The following is a 20,988-nucleotide window of genomic DNA, read 5'->3' on the forward strand; positions in this document are numbered from 1 at the left end:
ACCGGTCAGATGTTTGTTGATGGTTGCCCAATGTTCAATTCCTTTCACATTCCTCAGATAATGAAGTAGTCTATGTTTACCGGCAATCAGCCAAGTAACATTTGAGGAAACGTGGAAACAAAGGACTGCAGATCTTGGTTTATACCAAGTGACTCATCGGGTCAGGCAGCACCTCTGGAGAAAAACGACAGGTGACCTATCATTTCAGGTCGGGACCTTTCTTCAGACAAAGTAGGGCTGGAGGGAGGGGTAAAGGAGGGGTGGGGGGTGGCGAAGAGCTGGAGGTGAGAAAAAATCACAATCAATCATGGCCGGCCACAAATGACAGGCAGCGTGTGTGCCTTGGTAGGTCTATTGTTGGCTATGGAGGGTGTGATCTCAATAAGGATACAATATGGTGAACTGTGGAACTGGTTTAAATGACTGAGGTAGAGGAAGGGGGTGATAAGAGGGGGCATGTGAGTAAAAGATACTGAAGATTAGAGAATTCAATGTTCATACCGCAGGGTTGGAAGCTGCCCAAGAAAAATAAAAGGTGCTGTTCCTCCAATTTGTGTGTGGTCTCACTCTGGCAATGGAGGAGACCCAGGATAGAAAGATCACCGTGGGAATGGGAAAGGGAGTTGGAATGATTGGCAACTAGGAGATCCCGTAGGTATTTGATCCATGTTATTACCTACTCTGGAAGTATTCAAGGGGAAAGATTGGCGACCCTCAGACTGTCTGTGATTAGGCTTTACTGACTTTACCTTGCCCTAAACGTTATTCCCATCTCGTGCATCTGTACACTATAAACAGCTCGGTTGTAATCGTGTATTGTCTTTGCCCTGGCTGATTCACACGCAACAAAAGCTTTTCACTGTACCTCAGTACCCGTGACATTAAACTAACTGAGATTGAAGAGATTTACTTCATAGCCAACTCATGGGGTTCTGAGTCTAAGTCCCATTCCTGGTAGTCCATTCATAGAAACATAGAAAATAGGTGCAGGAGTAGGCCATTCGGCCCTTCGAGCCTGCACCGCCATTCAATATGATCATTCATCTGATAGTTGTCATTAAAGTAGTTCTTGCCTTTTCCTGTTGCAGACTGCAGTGAAACAGACCCGGCAGAACGATAATCAGAATTGCTGATTAGTCAGCACGTTTTAAGTGTACAGACATTTTTTTTTCTATCCTTGGGCGGAGTGGAGAGGAGAGGGGTGGGGTGGGGAGGGGAGCAGTCCACTCTCAGGGTTAAATTTGCCCTCGAATGCATCTCACTACTAAACAAAATCTAGCATTTACCACACATGTTGCTTGGTTGAAGTGGTTTATTGAAGAAGATTTCGGCCAACCCTATGTCTATCTTTCTGTCTGAAATTGTGAAAAGGGGATTTTGCTTTTAAAAAAAAAGAAGTGGAGATTGTGAGAACTGCAAATTCCTTTCGCCACGAGTAAGGGTTTTGGGAGGCGGTACATTGACAGCAGCCAGGAACCAGCCAGCCACAAGGCGCTGACTGACACAGACTTGGGCTGGGCCAGATATAAACAGCAGCCACTTAGCAGATGCAACACATCTGGGCGAGGCGAGAAGGTAAGAGTTGGTCTGAGAGTGAAGACAAATTAACAAATTAACCAATTAACCTAGCGATGGTTAACTAGAGACCAGTTAACTGCTGAGGGTCTACAAACGGTTATCGAGTGAAGAGTTATGTGATTAGCTATGTCATATTATCCAATGGAAGTCAATAATTGTTTAATGGGTTTACTGCTAGTTATCTAATAATGAGTTAATTGGAGATGCGTTATCTAGATTACATCTAGCGATTTGGGCGATCGAGTTTTACAAACGTTTCATTCCTCGTGGTTTGGGTTTAATCTCGAGGCAAAACGCGGGTTGTTCCTGGGCGGTTTGAGGAAAGTTTTCATTTCTTTAAAAAAAAATTGTTTTGCAGTTAGACGAAAGTTTTGGGAAAACGTTTAGTCCGACGCCAGATTACAAAAAAAAATCTGCTGTAACCGCGGTTGCTGCGGGGGTGGGGAGGGGAGGGGGGGGGAGGGGGGGGGAGAGTGAGGGTGGAGATGAGGGAGGGGTGTCGGAGATGAGGAGGGGGGTGAGGGGGGGGGAGGAGGAGATGAGGGAGGAGGAGGGGGGGTGATGGTGGGGAGGGTGGGAAGGGGGGGTGAGGGTGAGGAGGAGAGGGGGGGGGGTGGGGGGGTGAGGAGGGGGGAGGGGGGAGGGAGGTCCACAGGTATGTCCTACTGCTTCCTCCATTCTCAGTCCTACCCGAAACTGGAGTTTCTCCTCTTCTCCTCAGACACTCTACACCATGGCAAATCTATCCCGGATTGAGGTGTCGATGCAGAACCTGATTGATGTTTTCTACGAGTACACTACGGCCGACAAGTACACTTTGAACAAGCCTGAGATGAGAAAACTGGTGGAGGTTGAACTGAACCAACTCACCAAGGTAAATCTAGTGAACCCGTGCACGACACATTCCCGGGTTAGATGAGCCTGGGTTAGATAAACAGTACAATCTCCCACTTAGATGCCTTGCCCTCCACCACCTCCTTTGGGCGAGCTAGGGTCAGTGACTCAGATCCCCGAGACAGATGAAAAGGGGGAGCTGGATTTGCATTTTTTTAGCGATTTGAGTTAATGTGATGCATTGGGGTGGGGCAGTAATGACGCGGGGAGAATGGAGATGGAGGAGGAGAGAGGGGGAGAATAAAGAGAGTTGGAGAATAAGAGGGAAAGAGAAAGTGGAGTTACTGCACAACATGAGGCCTCGAGAGGGAGATAGTTAACAGCTCAGCTTGCTGGAGGAGAAGGCACTGAGTGGTGATGAGAGAACCTCAGCTGAGACAGATACTGGCCCAAGACTATTCAAAGTTGTATTTGGACTACATTTTCAAGCAAGAAGTGTCTAATAATAGGTTTGTTCCAGTATGCCCCTGAAGAATTGTGGCAGGGGATCAGAGGGTGAATGTTTAATGTGTTCTTGCCCTGTTGGGGTTGCAGTCCTTGGTATCTCTCCTGATTGGAATCTTGTCTACAAACAACAGGAGAGTGTGTAATTCCCCATCCATCTTGTGCTCCGGTCTCCTCCTCAGTGCCTGCCGGGGTTGGATCAATATGACCACGTAGCAGATAGGAATGGATAACTGGGTCCATTTAGAATCGGTCAGCACCAGCTCAAGGTAGCTCCTTGTCTCAAGGCTGGGCAGTCTAAAGCAGGGGATCCCAATCTTTTTTGTCCCGTTTACCCCTGGCAGCTTTAATAGCACATAACAATGTTATTTCACTTATTTATGAACAACTAATGATGAACAGATACCGGTATACCAGAACCAAACACAGTCAATGAAATAAAATATGTACAAATCCAGAATCAACAAATTTACCCCCTGGGTATACAAAATTTACCCCAGATTAGGAACCCTTGGTCTAAAGGGTCCTGACCCAAAACGTCACTTATGTGTATTCTCCACAGATGCTGCCTGACCTGCTGAGATTTTTAGACTTCAGATAGTGTGGAAACTGGCCCTTCAGCCCATCGAGTCTATGCCGACCGTCAATCTCCCCGTATGCTTACACACACACGCTCTCACACGCACGCTCACACACACACACAATTTTTACTCCAGCACTTTGTACCTTTTTTTTGCAAACCTGCATTTGCAGTTCCTTGTCTCAAATGTGGGTAGTTGGAGTTGGGGGATCTGAATACAAATACAAAGAAAGTACTGACAAAGTGATGACAAATGTTTAGAATGAGGGAGTGGCTTCTGAATCACTGCCAAGATTGAGTGAAGAGTCGCAGGGTTGAATTGAAGCCTTGGGCTAGACCCAGCAAGTCTGCAGCACTTGAGTTCCCAGCTGTACATCTCAACATGTCCTTGCAGTTCCTTCCCATCTCTGACTGAATGCAGCACCATGACGAACAAATTCACCTCTTGACAATAGAAAGCACCAGAGTGGCTGGAAACTGACCAAAACCTCAACTTGTGTTGGAAGGAACTACAGATGCTGATTTATACCGTAGACACAAAATGTTGGAGTAACTCTATGGGTCAGGCGGGATATCTTGGGGGGGGGGGGGGGGGGGGGTGGGCTGAAACCCTTCTTTGGACTGGAACCAGAGATACTGCCTGAACCTTATCTTGTTGCTATGTACAGATTCTATCAAATCTGTAGAAACACTTCCTGTATTTGTGTTCTCATTCATGATTGCATTATACATGGCTTCAGAATGAGGGTGTGGAACATTGACCAATGTGTATACCCTTGGAATGTGAGATAATATTTAAAAAATCTATTTTCTGCCTAACCAGATTGCATTCATCCTGGGACTGTTAGGCAAGCTTTTTTTCTTTGCTACTTTTTTTCTTTGCCAAATTAAATGATATCCATCTAACCTGCGCTGAATCTGGCTGTAAATACTTGGTGCTGGAGGAATTCTGCAGGCCAGGCAGCATCTGTGGAGGGAATGCGCAGACTATGTTTCGGGTCAGGACCCTTCAGCCTGAAAAAGAGCCCAGACCCAATTGTCATCTGTGCATTTCCTTCAAAGATGCTGCCTGACCCAGTGAATTCCTGCAGCACTTTTTTGTTTTGCTAGAGATTACAGCATCTGCAGTTTTGTTTTGTGACTACTCTGAACCTGGGTTCTGTTTTAATGGAACAAGGAAGAGCTTAACTGTGTACCTATCGTGCTTTTACTGGCCTTGAAGGTCTGGGGGCATGTCTAGGCCTCCATTTTGTGGAAGGGAGATGGATTTTAATTATTACGAGCAATGCCAGCCAAGTGTTGAAAGGTCTGAATGTAATCACCCCACACTCCCGAGTTGAATGGCCTAATTCTACTCCTATAACTTATGAACGATGGGGTACAATTGTAGTGTAGCATCGCCCCAAACTCTGAAGTTTGCCAGTGAGAAAGTTATTTGAACCATGTTCCTGGTGGAAGAGACCAGAGGCTTGGCCAATCCTGCCATTATTTTTCGGTGCATATCGTCAAGGAGGATGCCTTTTTGTACAGATAGCTTTGCAAGGTCTAAAGGCAGTGAATTGTCATTTGGGCATGCAACCACCAAGATACTGAAGTCTTCTCAAATGGAGACTCTGAACCATGGCAATGGGTCCTTTTGGTCCAGAAGAAATTGAAGAGCAGCCTCTGGATGTTATCAACCAGGGTGCTTTCTGTCCCTACCCAGACTGTTTGCTGGGACATTGTAGTGGGAGCTTTAGACTTGAGGTACAGCATGCAAACAGGCTATTCGGCCCACCAACCCTCATACACTAGCACTATTTGACACACTAGGGACAATTTACACTTTTCTTATCGAAGCAAAATTAACCTACAAACCTACATGTTTTTGGGACGTGGGAGGAAATCAGAGCACCCAGAGAAAACCCATGCGATCACAGGGAGAACGTACAAACTCCATACAGACAGCACCCGTAGTGAAGATTGCAGCTGGATCTCTGGCGCTGTGCCACCATTGACTTTGTATCGAACCCTTGCTTATATCTTCCTCAAGCTTGTTTGATACAATGTTGTCGTGACTGAACTGTAAGCTTAGTTTCATTTGTGTTTCCATCTCTCCACAGAATAAAAAAAACGTTGAATACTTTGACCAGCTATTTAAAGATTTGGATTTTGACAGAGACGGAGAAGTGAACTTTGAAGAGTTCGTGTCATTTATTGCAGGAATCATGTACTCCTGCAATGAACTGTATCTGCAGAAGAAGCAACAAATGGCAAAGGGCTGCAAAAAGTAACTAGTGATCTCAACTCAATCATGTGAATACAAAAGCCTTTAGTAAACAACCTGTGTAGTGTGCTTGTTATTGTTATTTTTAATCCAAATAATAAAGTGACTGGAACAACCAACAGCAGGACTTGCGTCTTTGTACCCACGGCTGTCTCTGCAAGCATCAGTCAGGAGCAGTGGGCTGAGATGAGATTAGATGGTGCAACAAAGAGAGGAAGAATCATATTTTGCTTGGGCAGCTTACAACCCAGCAGTATGAATGTTGATTTCTCTAATCTCAAGTAACTCTTGCTTTCTTTCTCTCTCATTCCCTCCCCCACCCTAGTTCTCCGACTAGTTTCACTGTCCTCCTGTTTAATTTTGCTGATTGTACACCTCGTTGTCACCTTCCCCTCAGCTGATCCATTCGACATGCTTTGATCTGTCATTCTCCCACCCTGCCCTTCCAACAAAATAGAGGGAGTACAGAGGAGATTTACTAGAATGTTGCCTGGGTTTCAGCAACTAAGTTACAGAGAAAGGTTAGGTCTTTATTCTTTGGAGCGCAGAAGGTTAAGGGGGGACTTGATAGAGGTCTTTAGAATGATGAGAGGGATAGACGGAGTTGACGTGGATAAGCTTTTTCCATTGAGAGTTGGGAAGATTCAAACAAGAGGACATGACTTGAGAATTAAGGGACGGAAGTTTAGGGGTAATATGAGGGGGAGCTTCTTTACTCAAGAGAGTGGTCGCTGTGTGGAATGAGCTTCCTGTGGAACTGGTAGAGGCAGGTTCGATTTTATCATTTAAAAATAAATTGGATAGGTATATGGACGGGAAAGGAATGGAGGGTTATGGGATGAGTGCAGGTAGATGGGAGAATAAGTGTTCGGCACGGACTAGAAGGGCCGAGATGGCCTGTTTCCGTGCTGTAATTGTTATATGGTATATCTCTAGCCTGCCTCTCCCCATACCCTGTCTGAAGGGTTTTGACCCGAAACGTCACCAACTCACCAAATTTAACAAAGCTGCGGTCCTAATGCCCAGTGTCACCCCTTGCTTGATAATGCCTCTGAGAGGCAAGGTCCTTTATAAGGACACCATACAAATGCAGGATGATGCAGGATTGGGAGGTTAAGAGAGGATGCTCCTCAGCCAGCTCTGGTGCCACCCTTGAATAGCAGCTTTCCTTGGAAGTCCCGTACAGAGGAAAAACTGAACACTTTTTCGATCAAATCCGCGGAAGACAAGCACAGTGAATGTTTTAGTGCAGCCTCATCAGCAGTTTACCTTTAATAATTGCCTTCCTGAAACACGGTAAATTAAGTTACATGAAGAGGGTTGAGCTTAGTATTTAAGGAAAATGAAAACAAAATGAGAGAGTCCCATCAAGTAGCGTTTCAGGGACTTCTGTGTTTAAGAGGGAACTGCAGATGCTGGAAAATCGAAGGTAGACAAAAGTGCTGGAGAAACTCAGCAGGTGCAGCAGCATCTATGGAACAAAGGAAATGGGCAACGTTTCGGGCCGAAGCTGGAGAAACTCAGCGGGTGCAGCAGCATCGGTGGAGCGAAGGAAATAGGCAACGTTTCAGGACGCAACCCTTCCGGGTTTCGTCCCGAAACGTTGTCTATTTCCTTCAGGGTTTCGGGCTCTAAAAACGTTGCCTATTTCCTTCGCTCCACAGATGCTGCTGCACCCGCTGAGTTTCTCCAGAACTTTTGTCTACCTGTTTCAGGGACTTCTGATGGGAAGCGGTCACTTTGCGATTACACCCAGCAGGTCATGCTCCAAATCTGTTGACTCCATGAATTTTCTTTGCAGGGGTTTGACTCCTTTGCGTTTTCACTAGCACAAATGTCTATCTGACAGGGGGACCTAAAACATCCCGAGATGGTGGCTCGGTAACTCAGTTCAATTTTTTTAAATTAAAAAAAAGATGAGGACATCAAGGTACTGCCACAGCAGTTGGTCACACTGGTGGCATCCGTCTTCCTGCCACTAGCTGTTTTAATGGACATGAATGGACAAAGGATCACCCCTCACCCCCAACCTTCCTATCCTTCTCTCCCAACCATGGCAACCAACAGCTATCCACACCTCCCACCTGACATAGACTAGATGCCATCTTACCAGCTACACTTTATTTTGTTGCATTTTACATTTTTATGATAAATCCACACCGTAGAAATCCTAGTCACACAGCGAGTGTGGCTGGCGTAGCAACTGTGATTCTACCGTTACATCCTTAATCACACAGCAGTTCCTCCACTGTAAACCTCTAGAACTCACAGTGATCAGGTTCATCGAGCAATCCACACTGCAATGAAAATGAACAAGAGAGACGGCGCGTGGTTGGGGAGAATACTGTTCTCCCTGGCAGGCGTGAACCCAGTGTCTTTGCCTCAACAGTAACACACCAGAAGCTTCATTGAGAGCTCCGCAGCTCCTCGGGGCCCTGCTCCTCGTATTGCCTTCACTCCTCCCGGCGGAGGAACGTTCTGCAGGTACACACACTCAAGAGCTTTACTCTCCCCCGCCCTCAGTCACCAGCTGCGCGTGCCCGTCAACCTGTTCCTTAATCAGCGAGGTGTCTTCCGAGTCCCCGCTTGCTCCAGGCGTGAGTAACGTGGGGCTGGTGTTGCTGGAATCGGAGCTCGGCTCTGGAGCGTCGGAGAGGGGCAACAAGCTCTTTGGGTTGGGATCAAATTCCTCGTCTTCCACATCGACAGACGCGCGGATACCTATCCTCAAAACACAAGCAAAGATCAGCAAGCATGGCAACCCGGTTGGTAAGTCTCTGGAATCAGTCCTTGATTATGGATCAATGCCACGTGGACATTGACAGATTAATGGATTTCACGATTCGGGGAAAAAAACCCCAATTCAAACATTCCTTCCAACTGTTACCGACAAATAACTTTCCCTGTCCAGCAAAACATCACACACCAACATCCCCATCTCATCTGCAAAGATCACACCGTCCCTGGCCAACAATTGGCCAGTCAGGGAACCACTCTGCCAAAGGTCATCTGGACACATTCTAAAGACGTACAGGTTAGGTTAATTGGCTTTGGTACAAATTGTAAATTGTCCCTAGAGTGTTAGTGTACTGGTCGGCGCGGATTCGGTGGGCCAAATGGCCTGTTTCCACACTATATCTCTAAACTAAACTAAATGATTCCCGACTCAAAATGTCACCTATCCATTTTCTCCAGAGATGTTGCCTGACTCACTGAGTTGATCCAGCATTTTGTGTCTATATCCAGAAGAAATCTATCTTCTATGTTTCTATGTTAACATACGTTCTATTGTTTGACTTTCCGTTTTCTGGTCAACGTGTTAACTCCTCCCTACCTCCAGAGATGCTGCTCTTGCTCACACACCAGGCATGCTCTGGCATGTAGCCAGAGTCCATAGAGCATTTCACCACCAGCGGGCACAGATCCATGTCAGCTCTTAGGCTCCACATGACCATCTGCCCCCGTCAGCAGACTACTCCCCTATGTAATTTATCTAACTTCTTAAATCCAATTCTTCCACTCGCTTCCGCCACTCCCTGTGAGAACAAGTTCCCCATCGACTTCAAAGAGGGAAATAGGGTGTGATATTATTTAAATCTGGCCATAAATCAGAAGTTAGTTGAGTTCATTATTGTCACGTGTGCTGAGGTATAGTGAAAAGCTTTTGTTTGTGTGCTATCCAGTCAAAGACTATACATAAATACAATCAAGGCATCCACAGTGCACAGATATAGGATAAATCGTACAACATTTAGTGCAAGATTTAACATTGAAGGCCGATTGGCCTGAAGGGAGAGGGGAGAAGAGGGAGTGACCGGGGTAGGACCGGTCCCTTGATTAAGCTGGTGGCCTGGTGTAGATGGAATCAACGGAGGATGGGTTGTGAGATGGTCTGGGCTACGTCCACAACTCTCTGGAATTTCTGGAACTGTTCCCAAACCAGGCTATGATGCATCCCGATAAAATGCTAAATACAAGCTTAATTTCCACTAGAGCAGCTGGCAAATATAAATTGAATGTAATAATCCTAGAATAAAAAGTTCCTGTCAGGAATGATGACCAGGCAAAACATTCCTATAAAACCCATCTGTTTTAACAGGGAGGTATTTTGCCAGCCACACTACATTTAGTCTGCATGTGATCCAGACTAGCTGATTCTGCCCTCTCAAAGCTACCAGCAAGCTACTCAACTCAAGAGCAATTGGTGAGAGTAAGTTTTATCCTAGCCAATGGTTCTCACGTTCCATGAATAAAACAAAAAATCCTGTTAAAATGTAAAACCTATTAATGAGTGATTGCACATGTCCCCTCCTGGTTCTGGACTGCTTTACAAGTGAAAAAGCTATTTCTATTTCCACTCAGTTCGAATACACTCAGTATCACAGAGTTGTGGACGTAGCCCAGACCATCAAGGACACCAACCTCCCTTTCATTGACTCCACCTAACTTCACATTGCCTCAGCAAGGCCACCAGCAAGGACCAGTCTCACCCCGTTCACTCCCTCTTCTCCCCTCTCCCATTAGGCAAGAGGTACAGAAGTTTGAAAACGCATTCCTCCAGATTCACTGACAGTTTCTTCCCAGCTGTTATCAGACAACTGAACAGACCTCTCATCAGCCACAGTGCGGTGCTGACCTCTCATTACCTCACTGGACACCCTTTGAAGTATCTTTAATCAAATTTTATCTTGCACTGAATGTCGTGCCCTTTATCGGTGCACTGTGGATGGCCTGATTCCAATCATGTTCAGTCTTTTCTTTGACTGGATAGCACGCAAAAGCTTTTCACTGTACACGCAGCAATAACAAACCAAACTAAACTAATGCACCCTTCCTAAGAGCCCCAGATGCAAAGGTTACCAATAACCACACAGTTATCCTGCACACATACTCACTGTTGAATGCCTCTGGGTGCTGCTTTGACAGTTTGTCCTTCAATGTTCTGCAGGAGGAAAAAAAAACCTCGTCATTACCTGACCCCGGACAGCACATTACTGTAGACTCTTCTGCTAATTTGTCCGGATCACATGCTGAAACATTTCACCAAAGAACATGAATGTTCCTCCTATCTGTTCGGCAATAGTGCATGCACATTTATACAGAAACATTATGCATCAGCACCTATACTCAGCAACACAGGTAACTGAGCCACGTGGAACAGCAGCTGATGATGTATTTCAGCAGCTCCCTATCCAACTGTAATCAGTCATTAATGCTGCATCTGCTCCCTCTAGTGGTGAAACTAGTACAGTGAAAGAACAGTTTCAAAGCAGTGCATTTAGCAAATAAAAATACAGGAAGATTTCCACTTTTTATCTCCTAAATTTGAACTCTTCCTGGAAACATAACCCTGCCGGGGCACAATTCACGAGGGGTGTAGGGAGCAATGGCAGCTGGTGGCTAATGCAAAATTGGTATGGTGGAAGAAATCAGAGGGTGGTAGTGGATTATTCAGATAATGTGGCAAAGGACACAGCTGCTGTGGAGGAGGAGTGGGGGTGGTCGAGGCTGGGTGGGTTGAGTCCCCAGAGGGGGTTGTAAACAAAGATCAAAGAGTGGGAGTGATGAAGGTGGTAGTGTTGGTGCTTGTGGGATGGGGTTCCAGAGTTTTAGTTTTAGTTTTAGAGATACAGCACGGAAACAGGCCCTTCGACCCACCGGGTCCATGCCGACCAGTGATCCCTGCACATTAACACCCACGAGGGACAATTTTTCCATTTACCAAGCCAATTAACCTACAAACCTGTACATCTTTGGAATGTGGGAGGAACCAGAAGATCTCTAAAAGGGTACGCAAGTCACGGGGAGAATGTACAAACTCTGTACAGACAGCACCCGTAATCGGGATCAAACCTGGGTCTCCGGCGCAGCATTCGCTGTAAGGCAGCAACTCTACCGCGACTACCCAAAAGAACAGAGGATGGGAGGAAGGTGAATAGCAGGGACTGGTGAAGCTGCGTAGTCATAAGTGTAATGGAGCCACAGAAATGGGGAAGTTAGAATGGGCAAGAGGCAAAATGGATCATATGAGGAGAATGAGTCAACACTGAATGTTTGGTGAGACAGGCCATGATGACTCAATCAGGGGAATAAGTGGAACTAGAGAAACGGCGGTGGGGGCTGCATGGGGAATGTGAAGAGATGGGGGTTGTAGTCCACAATGACAAGGAAGTGGCAGAGAAGAACTCTACTTCCACTCTCACATTCACTGTTCCTCTTCCCGACACTGTACCTGATCCGGCGGAAGATACTGTCGAGATCCTTTTTCATCTCCACAAGAGCCCGCGTGTGGTTCAGGTATCGTTCTGTCATCTGGCTCAGCCTCACACTCGATAGGTTGTTGAAGTTCAGCAACATCTCATTTGTTTTCTCAAATCGGTCCAGCCTGGGAGAAGGCAGAGCTTCAGATGAAGAGTCGTCGAGCACAGAAACAGGCCATTCAGCCCAGCTCCTCCATGCCAACCAAGATGTCCCATCTAAGCTAGTCCCCTTTCCCAAGGTTTGGTTTGCATTGTGATTAAGCATATTGCACCACCACATTACATGTAATAGAGTCATATAGCATGAGAATGGTTCCATCGGCCCAACTAGTCCATGCTGACTAAGATGCCCTATCGAAGCGAGTCCTGTATCCTCGTCCTTGGTACATATCCTCCTCATGTACCTGCCCAAATGTCTTTTAAATACCTTTATTGTAAATGCCTCAAATACAACTCTTGCAGCTTGTTCCATACACCCACCACATGTGAAAAGGTTACTACTCAGGTTCCTATTAAAATTTTCCCCTCCTACCTTAAACCAATGCCTGCTAGTTCTTGAATGTCCTACCCTGGAAAAAAGACTGTGCAATCACCATTTTTATTCCGCTCATGATTTTATATTGCTCTCTAAGAAGATCCGTCAGCCACTTGCGCTCCAAGGAATAAAGTCCTGGCCTGCCCAATCTCTCTATTGCCTCGGCCCTAGAGTCTTGGAAACATCCTCGTAAACCTTCCCTGTAGCTTTCTCAGCTTAATAGCATCCTTTCTGTAGCAGGGTAACCAAACCTGAACACGATACTCCAAGTGTTTCTTCACTGATGTCTTATACATTTATAACATAACATTTCAGCTTCTGTACTCAATTCCATGACTGCTGAACTCCAGCATACCAAAAGCATTCTTCACCATCCTATCTACCTGTGATGCCAGTAACCAGTAACTTTCTCACCACAGATGTTGTGCTTACTGGCCTTTAGTTCCCAGGTTTATCTTTGTATCCTTTCTTAAATAGAGGCACAACATTAGCTTCCCTCCAGTCTTCCTGCACTTCACCCGTATCTAACAATGATTCATATATATTAGCCAGGTCTCCTGTAACTTCTTCTCTAGCTTTCCACAGTGTCCATAGATATATCCGATGAGGGCCGGGAGATTTATCTACCTTAATAAGTCTTAGGATGTCCAGGATCTCAACTGTAGTACTGACTGTCCTCAAGACATCTTTGTTAACTTTCCCCAAGTTCCTTAGTCTTCACCTCTTTCTCCACGGTAAAAAACAGAGGAGAAAATATACATTGTGAATTTTGCCCATCTCTTGCTGTTCCACACATAGAAGAACACTGACTACTGAGTGGCGCAATACTCTCTCTAGTTACCCATTTCCCCACCATAAATTCATAATATCTCTTTGGATATTATGAATATATCTTAATCTTATCTGCCAGAGCTGTTTCAGGCCCCCCTTTTGCAGTCTCCTGACTTCCTTCTTAACAATGCACCTCAACCCCCTATACCAGAGATACACTTGATCCCAGCTGCCTATATATCTCACCAATGCCTCCTATTCCCTGACCGGTGCCTCAATTTCTCATTACATCCAGGGTTCCTTCCTCTTGACTTGCCCTTCACTCTAACAGGACCATGCATATCTTGAACTCTCACAACCGCACTTTTAAAAACTTTCCAGGCGGGCCTTTGCCCGCCATCAACCTACTCCAATCAACTTTTGCAAGCTCTTTTCGAATACTAGCAAAATTGGGCTTGTCCCAATTGAGAACTTTAACTTGTGGACCAACCCTGTCCAGTAGTTCTATAAACTGTCCAAGATGAATAACACTAATAGTTAACAACTTTGACAGCAAATATTCTGCCCCTGGATCCCCATGAAACATGTGCTGATATGGAAAACCTAAGCGATGTTGTTGATTTGCTTTTGACGAGTTTCACTTTAAATAATTGGAATAAACAGCTTTACTTAAGCACTGGATTAAAATTAAAGAGAAGTTCCAAGGATTATGACGTGTGCCTGTCTCTGTGTCAAGGGATGGGCAGCAGAGACTGGGCAGTGCCGCCAGCAACAGTGTACTCACATATGTCTCTGTGCCTGGACAATGGCATTGACATCCTCGCGGTTCACCATGCTCAACATCCTGCTGCAGAACACGCCAGCAGCGGAGGACTCCATCCCTGTGACAGCCTGGCATGGACATAACAAACCATTATCCAGAGAACAGACGGTAGAAGCATCGTAACTCATAGTACTCTCCCACAGCAGCATAGTGGCACAGCAGTAGAGTTACCATAGATCTGGGATCAATCCTGAGTACGGGTGTCATCTGTATGGAGTTTGTTCGTTCTCCCTGTGAGTGCTTACGTTTCCTGCGGGGGCTCATGTTTCGTCCCACATTCCAAAGACATGCAGGTTTGTACTTTAATTGTGTAGAATAGAACTAGAGTATGGATAACTACTGGTCAGCAGACTCGGTGGACCGAAGGGCCTGTTTCCATACTGTATCTGTACAATCCATATCTACATAAGACATTGGAGCAATATTGGCCCATTGAGTCTGCTCCCCCATTCGATTATGGCTGATCTATATTTCCCTCTCAACCCCATTCTTCAGACCAGTTCCCATCGGCACTATGCCTCAGTGCAATAAAGTCACCGATATGTAGACATCAACACTGTGCCCGTATAACAGATAGATCTGCACCAAGCTGCAATATACTCAGTGTTACACAATGACAGACCTGTCTTCACCAGTACTGTGTACTAGTACAACACAGCAGGAGTCCAGAACGAAGCAATACTGATCCCCAACATTCCTCAGTAAGCCACAGGGATTGATTTGTTATACAGTACTATGTTAGACCTATACCCATTTGCAGTGTAGTGTCAGACTAGCATCCATCAGAACTGTATCCTGCTTTCGTGCCAGGCATATTCCTACAGGACAGCACTGAGATGTTACACGGCAACAACCATGTACCCATCATAATTATTCCCCAATATTAAACAGTGACACTCACACCACTACCATACAAGACCTGTACCATTTCAGGTCTGTAACCCAGTGTTGCAAATTGATTGACCTGGCTCTACAGTACTTTGGCAGGGTAATACATGTCCATAACCACAAGAGTTATAATCTGTCCCCACTGTACTGTAACTTGATGTTATTCAGCAATTATGTGCCCATCAATGCTACACTAAAACGTCCTACAGTAATAGACCTGTTCCATCATCATGGTACCCCAGTATCATAAACTACAGTGCTAACAAGCAAAACTGTGCCCAGATGTATAAGACCTATCTAGTTCAAGTTAAAGTTAGTTTACTGCTATGTATAGTATGATATGATTTGACTGGACAGCATTTTGTTGTACTTCAGCACACATGACATTGACAATAATAAACCAATACCACTTCTTATGGCACAGAAGCGCCTCTTTGCCCGTTTGGTCACCATCTTCTCCCAGCAGAGCTATGCCTACAGTCCCATGCCTTTCATATAATCTTTCTGTAGCACTGCAGCTTATTCTCTATCTGTCCCATGCCCATTCATTTCTCTTTGACCATGACCAAGAAATTGCACTTGCTGGAATCTGGAGCTGTAGGAGAGGAACTTAATAATCAGGACTGATCACGACCCAATACATCAACTATCTCTTTGCTTCCACAGATAGTGCCACTGAGTTCCTCCAGCAGCTTTTATTTTGTTCCAATTTCTCTTTGATTCTTTTGCCACTTGCCTAGGCTAGAGGATTGTTTTTTTTTACAGTAGTCAATAACCTACCAGCACACCATTAGGATGTGGAAGGCTACTGGAGCTTCGAATGCAAACCCATGCAGTCACAGGGAGAATGTGCACAGACAACACAAAATCAGGATCGATCCTGCATCCCTCGAGCAACAAAGCCAAAGTGATAAATGCTGCACCACCATTGTGCCCCGCCGTAATATAATAACAGATATGCACCCACTGACGCCGCACCTACAGGTAATGCAGACAGACTGTCATCAACTATTACTTAATCCCAATGTTATATACCGTGACAGAACACCCCCTTGCTCCACCAGTACTGTATTCTAATGTCTCAGTGCCACTCAGTGACAAACATGCCCCCAAAGGTATTGCACTGCAGTGTTTTACATATCTGTCCCATGTTATACAGTGACAGACTTTTCCACCTGTATTGTACCCCAGTGTTACACCGCAACAGACCTGTCCCATCAGTACACATCAGTACAGTACCCCAATGTTATATAGTGACACACCCATCCCCATCAGTACTGTACACCAGCTGTACAGCGACAGACATGTCCCACCACTACTGTATCCATAATGCAGTGGCAGACCTGTCCCCATCAGTTATACACCCTCATGTTATACAGACAGACCTGTCGCCACCAGTACTGTACTTCCGTGTTCTTCAGCAGAGCTGAGCCCACCAGTACTGTACTCCAAGTTCATAGAGCTGGAGGCCTGACCCACCCACACTGTGTCCCAGCATTCAGTCACCCCTACACCTGCCCATACTGTGTCCTGGTGTTGTCACCCCTACACACTGTGTCCTGGTGTTGCCACCCACACTGTGTCCAGTGTGGTCACCCCTACACGTACCCACACTGTGTCCAGTGTTGTCACCCCTACACGTACCCACACTGTGTCCTGGTGTTGCCACCCGTACACTTACCCACATTGTGTCCAGTGTGGTCACCCCTACACGTACCCACACTGTGTCCAGTGTTGTCACCCCTACACGTACCCACACTGTGTCCTGGTGTTGCCACCCGTACACTTACCCACATTGTGTCCAGTGTGGTCACCCCTATACGTACCCACACTGTGTCCAGTGTGGTCACCCCTATACGTACCCATACTGTGTCCTGGTGTTGTCACCCCTACACTTACCCACACTGTGTCCAGTGTGGTCACCCCTACACGTACCCACGCTGTGTCCAGTGTTGTCACCCCTACACTTAGACTTACCCACACTGTATCCCAGTGTTCACCCACACTCTGCCCAGAGTTGGGCACCTCGATGCTCCCGCCGGCCTCTACGATCTTCCAGCGGAAGCAGGATCTCTGCCACTTACTCCACTCCCGGTGACTCACCGGTCGGGCCGGCGGCTCCCAGCCCGCGATGCGGCGGCTGCCAGTGGGCGCTGCCCCCGCTGCCCTCCCTCGGGCCTAGCGCCTCGGCCCAGCCCGGCCCCTCCACAGCGTCACCCTGGAAACGGGAACGCGCGTGCGCGCCGTTGGCCCCGCCCCCGGCCCGGTGTCTCCCGGGCGCGACTGCGCGGGGTCTCCATGGCAACGGGGCGGGGAAGGCCGGCCCGCCCGCGATGGACGGATGGACGCCTCCCTGGACAATGGAAGGCAAGGTCTCTCACTATTCATAGAGTCATAGAGTGATACAATGTGGAAACATGCCCACACCGGCCAACATGTCCCAGCTACACTAGTCCCACCTGCCCGCGTTTGGTCCAGATCCCTCCAAATTATATGCACAATATACATTGTGTATGCAAGCAGAGAATTTCACTGTGCCTAGTCACATGTGACAATAAATAATTCCTATTCCTATTTCTAACCTGTCCTATCCATGCGTAAGAAAGACCTGCAGAATCTGGTTTAAACCGAAGCTAAACACAAAATGCTGGAGTAACTCAGCGGGACAGGCAGCATCTCAGGAGAGAAGGAATGGGTGGCATTTCGGGTCGAGACCCTTCAGACTGAAGAGTCGAAACGTCACCCATTCCTTCTCTCCAAGAGATGCTGCCTGTCCCGCTGAGTTACTCCAGCTTTTTCTGTCCTATCCATGTACCTGTCTACATGTTTCTTAAATGTTGAGATAGTCCCTGCCTCAACCAGCTCTGGCAGCTTTTTCCATACACCCATCACCCTTTGTGTGAAAAAGTTACTCCTCAGATTCCTATTAAATCTTTTCCCCGAAGATAGACACAAAATGCTTGAGTGACTCAGCGGGACAGGCAGCGTCTCTGGAGAGAAGGAATGGGTGATGTTTAGGATTGAGACCCCTTCGCCATAAAACCTATATCCTCTGGTCTTCGATTCACCTACTCTGGCCAAGAGACTCTGTGCATCTACCTGATCTATTCCTCTCATGATCTTATACACCTCTTTATAAGATCACCCCTCATCCTCCAACGCTCCAAGGAATAGAGTCCTAGCCTACTCAATCTCTGCCTAAAGATCAGACCCTCTTGTCCTGGCAACATCCTCGTAAAAGGTCACTCACTATTCAGCCACTTTGTGTCTTTCCATGGTAAACCAGCATCTTCAGTTCTTTGTTTCTACATAATAAACCAGAGACCTGTGTTTGAATCGCATCAAGTTACCTGGGGATTTTTAATTTAACTCATTAGACTGGAATTAACACCCGACATTTGTGGTGTTGACAGTGTTTACAGAGTACCATGTTTACATATTCTGTTGTGCTGCTGCAAATAAGAATTTCACTGTTCTGTCTGGGACATGGGATAATAAAACACTCTTGGCAGTATGAAGAAGGGTCTCGACCCGAAACATCACCATTCCTTTTAATCCAGTGATGTTGAGTGACCCGCTGAGTTACATCCAGCTGTTTGTGGCTATCTTCGGTTTAAACCAGCATCTGCAGTTCCTTCCGACACTCCTGACTAAAAGCTTGTAGAGATCTCAGCGGTGGGAAGAACTTGGACTTTGGGCACCTACGATGATCCCAGGCATTGATTTCTGTATAGACTAAAAGCTGGAGTAACCCAGGCAGCATCTCTGGAGAAAAGTAATACATTAGACCCTTCCTCAGACTGAGAGTCAGGGGAAAGAGAAACGAGAGATATAGACTGTGTTAGAGAGAGATATGGAACAAATTTGGTGGCAAAACCAGGAAGGCAGATTATTATCTGAATGGTGTCAAGTTGGGAAAAGTGGAATTACAACGGGATCTGGGGGTCCTTGTTCATCAGTCACTGAATGTAAGCATGCAGTTGCAGCAGTCAGTGAAGAAAGCGAATGGCATGTTGGCCTTTCATAACACGAGGAGTTGAGTATATGAGCAAAGAGGTCCTTCTGCAGTGTCCAGGGCCCCAGTACGACCACACCTGGAGTATAGTGTGCAGTTTTAGTCTCCAAATTTGAGGAAGGACATTCTTGCTATTGAGGGAGTGCAGCGTAGGTTCACAAGGTTAATTTCCGGTATGGTGGGACTGTCATATGTTGATAGAATGGAGCAGCTGGGCTTGTATACTCTGAAATTTAGAAGGATGAGAGGAGATCTTATTGAAACATATAAGATTATTAAGGGTTTAGAATAGAATAGAATAGAATAGAATAGAATAGAATAGAATAGTTTCTTTATTGTCATTGTAATATGGACCATGTACAATGAAATTTAAAATGTCAGCCAGTCAGTGCAGCATTCAAACATTTCTAAAAGCTAACGATACATACACGGTAAAATAATAAAGATAAACAACTAAATAAATATCACGAACACAGCACGCATACACACCCAACCCTCCATCCTTCTGTCGATTTCACAGTTACCACAGTCCCTTAGTCTGTATCGCCCCTGCGTTCCTTGGCGGCTACATTTAGTGCTTTTATAGCAGTGGGGTAAAAACTGTTTTTTAGTCTGTTCGTCCTTGTCCTTGTAGATCTGTACCGTCTGCCTGACGGCAACAGTTCAAACAGGGAGTGTCCGGGGTGGGAAATGTCCTTTATGATATTCTGGGTTTTTTTGGTGCAGCGGGAACTGTGTAAGTCCTCCAAGGTAAGGAGAGGGCAGCCAACAATCCTCTGGGCGTTGTCAATGGCCCTCTGGAGCGCTTTCCTCTGAGCCGCTGTGCAGCTGGTGTACCAAACGCATACACAGTATGTTAGTATGCTCTCAATGGAGCACCGATAAAAGGACAGCAGCAGTCTCTGAGTGATGTTGTTCTTCCTGAGCACCCTCAGGAAGTGCAGTCTCTGCTGGACCTTTTTCAGCAGCGCAGTGGTGTTCACGCTCCACGTCAGGTCCTCCTCAATATGGATTCCCAGGAAGCGGAAATCCGCCACCCTCTCTACACAGTCCCCTCTGATAGTCAATGGTACCATGTCCGTTTTGTTCTTCCTGAAGTCTATTATTACTTCCTTTGTCTTTAAGGTGTTGAGGAGCAGGTTATTTTCTTCGCACCACACTGTCAGCTGCTCCACCTCATCCCGGTAGGCGTACTCGTCCCCCCCGGAGATGAGTCCCACCACTGTAGTGTCATCCGCAAATTTGACAATGGTGTTGCTGTGGTGGGCGGGGGTGCAGTCATGTGTGTAGATGGTGTAGAGCAGGGGGCTCAGTACGCAGCCCTGTGGAGAGCCGGTACTGAGGCTGAGGGCCGTGGATGTGTGATGGCCCACCCTGACTCTCTGGCTGCGACCCGACAGGAAGCTATTTATCCACGTACAGGTGGAGTGTGGAAGTCCCAAGTCCCCCAGTTTGTCCACCAGTTTGTGGGGAAGGATTAAAAGCAGAGCTGTAGTCCACAAAGAGCATCCGCACGTAGCTCCCCTGCTGCTCCAGGTGAGACAGTGCAGCATGGAGAGCTGTGGCTACAGCGTCCTCTGTGGATCTATTTGCTCTGTACGCAAACTGGTGGGGGACACGCTAGAGGCAGGAAACATGTTCCCGATGTTGGTGGAGTCCAGAACCAGGGGCCAAAGTTTAAGAATAAGGGGTAAGCCATTTAGAACGGAGACGAGGAAACACTTTTTCTCACAGAGAGTTGTGAGTCTGTGGAATTCTCTGCCTCAGAGGGTGGTGGAGGCAGGTTCTCGGGATGCTCTCAAGAGAGAGTTAGATAGAGCTCTTAAAGATAGTGGAGTCAAGGGATATGATGATAAGGCAGGAATGGGATACTGATTGTGGATGATCAGCCATGATCACATTGAATGGCAGTGCTGGCTAGAAGGGCTGAATGA

General features: G+C 46.5%; 2 protein-coding genes across 3 annotated transcripts; one reads left to right on the forward strand and one right to left on the reverse strand.

Annotated features, from left to right (window-relative positions):
- The first annotated feature begins 1,419 nt into the window (after positions 1-1,419).
- On the forward strand, positions 1,420-5,881 carry LOC129711083 (protein S100-A1-like). The gene is made up of 3 exons (XM_055658467.1): positions 1,420-1,575; positions 2,300-2,452; positions 5,599-5,881. Exons 2-3 carry the CDS (start codon positions 2,312-2,314, stop codon positions 5,767-5,769), a joined length of 312 nt encoding a protein of 103 aa, XP_055514442.1. The 5' UTR covers positions 1,420-1,575; positions 2,300-2,311; the 3' UTR covers positions 5,770-5,881.
- Positions 5,882-7,868: 1,987 nt separating this feature from the next.
- On the reverse strand, positions 7,869-17,261 carry kxd1 (KxDL motif containing 1). Of its 2 annotated transcripts, none has more exons than XM_055658464.1 (5): positions 17,143-17,261; positions 14,113-14,219; positions 11,995-12,147; positions 10,658-10,704; positions 7,869-8,483 (listed from the first exon to the last, which is right to left on the reverse strand). In XM_055658464.1, the coding sequence occupies exons 2-5, from the start codon at positions 14,205-14,207 to the stop codon at positions 8,266-8,268; spliced, it is 513 nt and encodes a 170-aa protein (XP_055514439.1). In that variant the 5' UTR covers positions 14,208-14,219; positions 17,143-17,261; the 3' UTR covers positions 7,869-8,265. The 2 variants fall into 2 exon arrangements, with proteins under 2 accessions (XP_055514439.1, XP_055514438.1); XM_055658463.1 differs by having other exon boundaries at positions 17,017-17,253.
- Positions 17,262-20,988: the final 3,727 nt, after the last annotated feature.

This window comes from Leucoraja erinacea, chromosome 29, assembly GCF_028641065.1.
Source record: "Leucoraja erinacea ecotype New England chromosome 29, Leri_hhj_1, whole genome shotgun sequence".
Classification (NCBI taxonomy): domain Eukaryota; kingdom Metazoa; phylum Chordata; class Chondrichthyes; order Rajiformes; family Rajidae; genus Leucoraja; species Leucoraja erinaceus.